Source organism: Arvicola amphibius, chromosome 1 (assembly GCF_903992535.2).
Source record: "Arvicola amphibius chromosome 1, mArvAmp1.2, whole genome shotgun sequence".
NCBI lineage: Eukaryota > Metazoa > Chordata > Mammalia > Rodentia > Cricetidae > Arvicola > Arvicola amphibius.
In genome coordinates this window covers 184,329,329-184,338,243 of record NC_052047.1, presented here as the reverse complement: position 1 = coordinate 184,338,243, position 8,915 = coordinate 184,329,329, and the positions used below count along the sequence as shown (strand labels likewise).

Below are 8,915 nucleotides of genomic sequence, written 5' to 3'. Positions count from 1 at the left end.
CAGACCTAAACAGAGAACTCTCAACAGAGGAATCTAAAATGGCTGAAAGACACTTAAAGAAATGTTCAACATCCTTAGTCATCAGAGAAATGCAAACCAAAACAACTCAGATTCCATCTTACACCTGTAAGAATGGCCAAGATAGGTGCTCCTTCAGTGCGGACCTGGTGCCTCTTTTGTGAAGCAGCAGCTGAGGAGACTCGGGCGTTCACCATGGCCAACGAGAAACCCAAGGAAGGAGTCAAGACCGAGAACAACGACCATATTAATTTGAAGGTGGCAGGGCAGGATGGCTCTGTGGTGCAGTTTAAAATTAAGAGGCATACACCACTTAGTAAACTAATGAAAGCCTATTGTGAACGACAGGGTTTGTCAATGAGGCAGATCAGATTCCGGTTTGATGGGCAGCCAATCAATGAAACAGACACACCTGCACAGCTGGAAATGGAGGATGGAGATATGATTGATGTGCTCCAGCAGCAGACAGGAGGTGTCTACTAAAAAGGGAACCTGCTACTTTACTCCAGAATTTTGTTATAGACCAAGAATACATTCGCAATTAGAAAGCCGCAATTTGGTTCCACCACATCCTGACTACTACAGTATAGTTTTCTCTATTCTTTCATTTCCCTGTCCCCATTTCTTTATTGTACATAAAGTAACTGGTGTATGTGCACAAGCACATTGCGCTTTTTTCCTTCTTTTTTAAACTAAATGGCCAATGTTCTGTTTTGATTGACAGCAGATGGAGCTGGTCCGGGGGGAAAGTATGGTTCTGTGAAGATACCCCCTGCTCCATTAGAGGCATGCTCATTCAGCATACCCCCTGCCCCATTAGAGGCATGCTCGTTCAGCTCTTATCTTTATATTCTAATAAGTTATTTTGCTCTCAATATTTTAACAAAAGAAACCACAAAATCCTTGCATACCCTGTTCGTTTGGAGAATTTTAATGTTTTTCATTTATCATTGTAAAACCAAGGACAATTTTATAACTTTTTTGTACGTAGCTGTTACATGTAGGGCAATCTGTCTTTAAGTAGGGATAAATTATTCTTGAGCAAAATGATCCTAGATAGTTTTCCCTTCAAGTCAAGTGTCTTGTTGTTTAAATAAACTTCTTGTTTAAAAAAAAAAGAATGGCCAAGATCAAGAACACTGATGACAACTTATGCTGGAGAGGTTGTGGGGAAAAGGGAACACTCCTCCATTGCTGGTGAGAATGCAAGCTGGTACAATCCCTTTGGATGTCAGTGTGTCGATTTCTCAGAAAATTAGGAAGCAACCTTCCTCAAGACCCAGTAATACCACTTTTGGGTATATATTCAAAGGATGCTCAATCATGCCACAAGAACATGTGCTCAACTATGTTCATAGAAGCTTTGTTTGTCTTAGCCTGAGCCTGGAAACAACCTAAATGCCCCTCGATCGAAGAATGGATAAGGAAAATATGGTGCATTTACACAATGGAGTACTACACAGCAGAAAAAAATAACAACATCTTGAATTTTTCAGGAAAATGGATGGAGCTAGAAAACATTATTTTGAGTGAGGTAACCCAGACACAAAAGACAATTATCACATGTACTCATTCATAGGTAGCTTTTAAATATAAAGCAAAGAAAGCCAGCCTACAAACCACAATCCCAGAGAACTTAGACAACAACGAGGACACTAAGAGAGACTTACATAGATATAATCTACATGGGAAGTAGAAAGTAGAAAAAGACAAGATCTCCTGAGTAAATTGGGAGCATGGGGACCTTGGGGGAGTATTGAAGGGGGGAGGGGAGAGACAGGGAGGGGAGCAGAGGAAAATGTAGAGCTCAATAAATATCAATTAAAAAAAAGAAAAAGAAAAACTGCCTCAATAAGCAAGGTGGACAGCTCCTGAAGAACATTTGTGTTGACCTGTGGCCTGCACGTGCACATGCACACATGTGTACACACACACACACACACACGAGAAACAAGCTAATTCCAATACAAGAAGAACATGGTTGAAAGAAGACCCAAATAGCCTGAGAATCATATGTCTATTCATTGTAAGACTCATTAGTGTTGAAATAGTCATAATCTACAAATTTATATATAGAACCAATGCAATCCCACAATCTCGTCAGATTTTTTTTATTTTTAGAAATTGATACACAGATTCTAAAACACATAAGGGAATAATGAAATCCTCAAATAGAAAAAACAACTTTGGGAAGGAACAAAGTTGAAAGGCTTTCACTACCTGATTTCAAGCCATATAACTGATATCAGTATAAAGACAAATAAATACAGTCTTGAAATAGAAACTGCATAAATGGTCAATTGATTCTTGACAAAAGCGGGGGTAGTTCAGTAGGAGAAGGATAACCTTTTCAACAAACGGCACTGGGACAGCTGATGGCCACTTGCAACAAGAAGCAAGATGCATCAAAGCTGGGCAGTGGTGTCACATGCCTTTAATCCCAGCACTTGGAAGGCAGAGGCAGGTGGATCTCTGTGAGTTCAAGGCCAGCCTGATCTACAAGAGCTAGTGCCAGGAGAGGCCCCATAGCTACAGAGAAACCCTGTCTCAAAAACAAAACAAAACAAAACAAAACAAAGCAAAAAAAAAAAAAACCAAACCAAACCAAACATAAGATGCATCAGTTGTGAGCTGGAGGGGGACCTCAGGCAGTAGGCACAGTGCATATCTGGCATGCATGAAGCTCTGGCTTCGCTCCCCAATGCCGCATGCACCAGGTAATGTGGTAGCACATGCCTGTTGCTTCAAAACTCAGGAAGAGGAACTGGGAGGGTTAGAAGTTCAAAGTCATCCTCCCCATACCAGTGTGGGACCAGACTTAAACACATGAGACCCTATCTAAAAAACAAAAACCACCACAACAACAAAAGCCTTCCATAAGAAGGCAAGAGAAAAACCTTAGTGCTCAAGTTTGGTAAAGATTTCCTAATTAAGACCAAAATATAAACTAAAATCAATGAATTGAATTTAATCAAATTAAAAATGTTTGTTCTTCAGAAAATACTGCTTTTAAAAAAGTTAGCGTGGCATGGTGGTGCACACCTATAATCTCAGCACTTGGGAAGTGGAAACAGAGGCTTGAGTTGGAGTCCAATTGTACTGCATAGTCAGACCCTATCACAAACAAAACAGAAAAGAAATAAAACTGAAAAGCTGAGCCACATAAAGGAAAAATTCTTTGCAAATATACACCCAGAAAACACTTGTTAGTATAGAAACACAGTGAGGAACTGGGAAGACGGCTCGGTCAATAAAGTTCTGTTGTGCAAGCAAGAGGGCCTGAGTTCAGATCTTCCATGACCACATAAAAACCTGTGTGCAACACAGTATAGCTAACCCTACTGCTGAGGTTGGGGCAGGTGGTGGATATCTGCAACTCATTGGCCAGCCAGTCTGGACTGAATCAGTCAGCTCCTGGCTTGGTGAGAAGTTCTGTCTCAAAAACTAAGGTAGAAAAGAATCTAGGAAGATTCACAGTGGTACCCGGGGCATCCATGTACATGTGTGCACAACTGTGCAAGCACATATGCACACACCCATATACACAAATATATACATATCACACACACACACACACACACACACCCCTACGCACTAAAGAGAGAAGACAGTAAAATAGTAAGACAACTCATTTTTACTATTGTTCTGAAGCGGGTTTCATGTATCCTAGGTTGGCTTCAAACTCTCTATGTAGTCAGAGAAAAGACTATGAATGGGAGCAAGGAGAGCTGGGTGTGTGGTGAGGATGCTCTTCATCTTGCCTGCAGTGTTGGTCTCCTGGGTGTGTTCACACCTCAAAACATCTAGCTGCCAACTGTGAACTCAGCAGTCTGTTGTTGACCAGTTCTTTCTGCCACTTTGGGAATCAAGCCTAGGACTTTGTGCCTCCGAGACTTTGTGCCTCTACCAAGTGAACCATGCCCCATCCCCGGCCAGCAGGATATGAACGGAGTCCCTGATAAACCTGGAGGAGAGGACTAGAAGGGCAAGAGACACGAGAAATGACATCAAGACAGGCTTTCTGATCAAGCTACACTTTATTATTTATTCCTCAGAAGCTGTTACGTAGCAAAAGGGCAAGGAAGAGGGGAGGGTGTCAGGTCTGCTGGAATTCAGATCTGGAGATGTCCCTAGCTGATAAGGAAAGACTGAGGGTGTGTGATGGTTCACTAACAAAGGAAATACTAATTGTTTCTAAAGCCTGGGGCCTGCAGGTCTCATTAGGCTAATTTCCTAGGTCTGGAACTTGCCCTGCAAAGGTGAATATCTTACTTGTGAACTTAAGATGGCTGTAAACAAAATACAGATCTCAAAATACAGGTCTTTGCTTCCGGCATGCCCGCAACCTAACGGTCTGCTCCTCAAATACACAAGATCTGAATCCTTAATTCCAGAAGACACTCACCTAAGACGAACAGATAGCACACACACTTGAAGATGTCAACATAAACTCCAGAAGACACTCACCTAAAAATGTCAACATAATTAGTTAAGAGCAGGGAGTACTCTAGTTTCTACTTACCCCACTGCTCCCTTGCAATGTGAGCAATATACCACAAGTTAAAACACTGTAAAAATTGTACTTGTAATTATGATTGTTGTGTATGTGGCGTGTCTGTGTGCCTGCAGGAGCGAGCACGCTGTGACAAGAGTGTGGAGGTCAGAGGACAACTTTCGGGAGTCAGGTTTGTGTGGTAAGCACTTTTCCCCACAAAGCCATCTCTCCTACATAGAGACATAGGATTTGAGATGGGCTTTCTTTGCCTAAGGAAGCCTGGAGCTAGCTAAAGCCAGGATGATCTTAACTCCCGATCCTCCTTCAGGGATGACAGGCCTCTGTGCCAGTTCCTCGTCTAGGACTCAAACTAGTTGCTTTGGAGTGTGAGGCCAGCACCCTGCCCACGAGACAGAACCCCAGCTATAACTTTAAAAAAAATAGGTACAAAGAAAATGCGCTAAAAATTGCCATGATGTGCTTCGATACGCCCCCTGCAAGGCCTGAAATGGAAGGCCAGATGCACTAGACGCTGACAGAGTGACATACAGAAGTTTATATACAGCTGTTGAGTGTGTAAAACGGGGCAACCAATCTGGGAAACAGCCTGACACATGCCACTCAAGTGTGACTTGCACGTACTGTCTGACCCAGGTGTGCCACCTTCAGAAGAAAGAAGAGACACTCATTCAGCAGCTTCGCTTGTTAATAGCTCACACAGGAGGCAGCCTAAGTCAACAGGTGATCAGAGAGACCAAGAGCCACACCTTCATAAGACGGGGCTACTCTTCAGTAATAAAAAGGAGAGATCCTCGATATGTATGCTATTACTGGAGAATTCTGGTGTAACTGTGATGTGTGAGATGATCCACAAAGAGTAAAGAACACATATCTCATCATTACATTTACATAAAATTCTAGAAGCTGCAAATGAATCTGCAGGGAATGAAACAGTTCCAGGAGTTGAGAAGATGTTAGGATCACCTACTGCTCAGGATGGAGAGATGGCTCAGTAGGTAAGAGCACTGGCTACCCTTCTGGAGGTCCTGAGTTCAATTCCCCGCACTCACATGGAGGCTCACAAGCAGCTATAATGGGATCTTCTGTCATGCAGATGTGCAGGAAGACAGAGCATTCATACACATATAAACACATCCTAGAAATGGGAATTCAGTTCCGTTGGGTGGCTCACAACTGCCTGTAAATACAGCTCCAGCTCCAGGGAATGAGATGACCTCTTCTGGCCTCTGTGGGCATTGCAATCGCATGCCTGCACTGCACTACACTGCACACCTGCACTGGGCACTGCACTTACACACCTGCACTGGACACTGCACTTACACACCTGCACTGGGCACTGCACTTACACACCTGCACTGCACACCTGCACTGGGCACTGCACTTACACACCTGCACTGGGCACTGCACTTACACACCTGCACTGCACACCTGCACTGGCAGAAGATAAGTGACTCTGAAAATTGTTCTTGGGGTTGGAGGAAGAAGGGTAGCAGGAGGAGAGGAGGGAAGGGGAACTGGGATTGGCATGTAAAAAATAAATAAATAAAATTAATTACATATATATGAAAGTTGTTCTTTAATCTCCACATCCACGCTGTCACACACCCCACACACTTTTAAAAATTAAAAAAAAAACTTGGTCCAGAGAGATGGCACAGCTGGTACATGCTGCCAAGCCCAACGCAAGGATTGAGTTCCATCCCAGGGATCCATGTGGTGGGAGGAGAAAACCAATTCCCTCAGGTGGTCCTCTGACTTCCACTGATGTACAGTGGCACACTCCTCCCCAGATAGATGATAGATAGATAGATAGATAGATAGATAGATAGATAGATAGATAGATAGATAGGTGATCGATAGATAATAACTAAATGTAATAATAATAATAATAATAAAAGTTTAAATCTTAAAAAAGAAAAGAAACAGGTTCCCGGGTGCCTAGGGTGGGTTGGATACTGGGAACAAAGGATCATGAATGGAGCATGAGCAGGATGTGGGGTAGGAAGGTTCATCATCTCGACTGTGGCATTGATTTCATGAGTGTGTTCACCTCCAAACCCTGGATTAAATTCATGCAGTTAATTACACATCAATTATATCTTACTATGTTGTAGAATCATGTTATTTGGCCTCCACCTTAGGCCTAAGCCTGACTCAGGGATTCTGGGAGTGGGGCCTGGGACTCTGCATGGGAGTGGGATCCGGGAATCCGCATGAGCATCACTCCGGGTGGTTCTGATGCACAGCAAGGTCTGAAAACCCTGACAGGTTTAAACAGCAGTAATGCTTTAAGAAAAGCTCAGAGTGTGAAGTTGAGCTGCTTGTGAGGAGGCCCTATGTTAAAACTGTGGTTAGGGATTCAGGAAAAGGAGGAACAGGTCACAAAGACGAGGTGGTGGCTGCAGCCTGACATCGGGGGAAGGGTCATGATGGAAGCAAAAGGATGGATTTCAAGCACCAAATGGCTGCTACCAGGATTGTCTTCTGTTCGTACACGTGTTCTCCCGGCCCAGCCAATGTTCGTGTCCACTAGTGCCACATCCCGCACAGTACGGTCCTGGAAACCTGACGAGGGGGAGGCTGGAATGGAGAAGCGAGCCACACACACAGAAAAGCTGGCATTGGGTGGCGTGTGCTCACTCTGGTGGAGGGCACCCACTATGCCACCCGCAGACAGCACAGCAGGAGGGGTTGGCTAGTCTCAGTGGGAGGTCTCTGTAGGACAGCAATTTCAGGCTGTAAAGGCCCTGGAGGAGGAAGCTGACGTCACACTCTCTGCATACACCGTCTGCCATCAATATTCACACTCAGACCCGGGAACGCTTTGCCATTTCCATGGGTCTGAGGCTCTGGGGTCCTTGACATGGCTGTATTCATATCAAAAATATGCATGCTGTGGTCATATCAAGGACATGCACTCACTCAGGAGTTGGCCTGTCCCTACACAGTCACTCGGCTCTCCCTCTGCTTCCCACACTAGCACACTAAGCACAGCAGGACGCGCGGGTAGACACGCTAGGCCTAGTAGACAACACAGCCTGCAGGTAAGCCTGGCAGGTAAGCCTGGCAGCCCTACCTCCACTTGTGCATGTTGACATTTAGGCAAGTTCCTCAAACAGTTTTCAAAATGAGGACAAATTCACTCACTCACAGAATAGAATCCTTATGACCCATAATACCGCCCCCTACCTTCCTTGCTGTCTGCGGGCATGGATGCTGTGCTGGCTGGTACCTTTCCTTCTCCCCTTGTGTCTGTGTCAGCAGCAGGTCTGTTTCCTCCTCTCCCCAGCGTCTCTTCTATCTCCCTTGCCCGCTCCATGGAATGATGGCACCAGCCACAGTTCCCCGCTTCTCACACCCCCTGAGGATCACACCCAGGTCCACAGCTGCCCTGCGCCCCTAGATACAAACACACTTCGTCTCCTCGCAGAGCTCAGAAGTGAATAGTGACCCAGCATTCCCTCAAGAAGCACCTCAAAAACCCCAGCTTCATCTCCCACAGGTGAAGTTGACCCTTCACCCTGCCTGGGAGTCAGTCACCCAAGAGAGGCGAACTGGGGGTCACTATGAGTGCTATCCTTCCCATCACATCCTTCATCCAAGCTATCACCAAGTCCTGCCATTTGGGTCTCTTAAAGGTTTTTAAACTGACCCTTGCTGGTTCTTCTGCCTCACCACATCTTTCTCCAGTCCTGTTGCCACCAGCTGTGCCCTGATGTCTCCGTCCAGTCTGGGATAGTGTTGGCTTTGTATATGAAGTCTCTCCCTCAAAGGCTCACGTACTGAAGGCTTAATCCACAACACAACACTCACAGGTAGAGCTTTAAGGAAGTGGTTGCATTATGGCTCTTTGCTCCACTCCATCAACAGAGACATAATTAGGCTCTATTATTATTGGGAGATGGTAGAAGTCAGGCAGTGGGACCTTGCTGGAGGAATTAGGTAACCAGGGTATGTGCCTTGAAGGGTGTACCCCATCCCTCCTTCTCTGCTGCTTACTGTATTTGTTTGTCTTCATGCCATGATGTCTTGCAGAAACATTGGCATTATCTCTATTTTACAGAGAAGGGAATTGAGGCAGAGTATGGTTGAATAACCCGGGAAACAGCCACAGAAACTATTCTAACTATTCCTTATGGCTTGCAGTTACAGTGCCATACTTCTCCTAAAACCCCCTTAATCAGAGACACAAGCTCATCGGTGGAGCAGAGCAGCGGACCTTTGCACCCAGCTGCGCCCCTCTTCTGTGACACCTGGGCCTCTGAGCTTTAGCACACGCTGTCCTTTCATTGGAAAGGTCTGTTCCCTGCGTGTGCTGCTCCTTCCTTGGAAGTCAGCCCAGGCAATGTCTCAGATGGAGATCTCCCTGAATCTGCCCTGT

The 8,915-nt window shown here is 45.1% G+C and overlaps 1 protein-coding gene across 1 annotated transcript; it reads left to right on the top strand.

The window, feature by feature from the left end:
- Nucleotides 1–213: 213 nt before the first annotated feature.
- Nucleotides 214–682, top strand: LOC119823290 (small ubiquitin-related modifier 2-like). Its single transcript, XM_038343219.1, has one exon. The coding sequence runs from the start codon at nucleotides 214–216 to the stop codon at nucleotides 499–501; it is 288 nt and encodes a 95-aa protein (XP_038199147.1). The 3' UTR covers nucleotides 502–682.
- Nucleotides 683–8,915: the final 8,233 nt, after the last annotated feature.

Excerpts from the sequence above, each read along its gene's own strand:
- LOC119823290 (XM_038343219.1), top strand. The coding sequence starts at position 214 with ATGGCCAACGAGAAACCCAAGGAAGGAGTCAAGACCGAGAACAACGAC.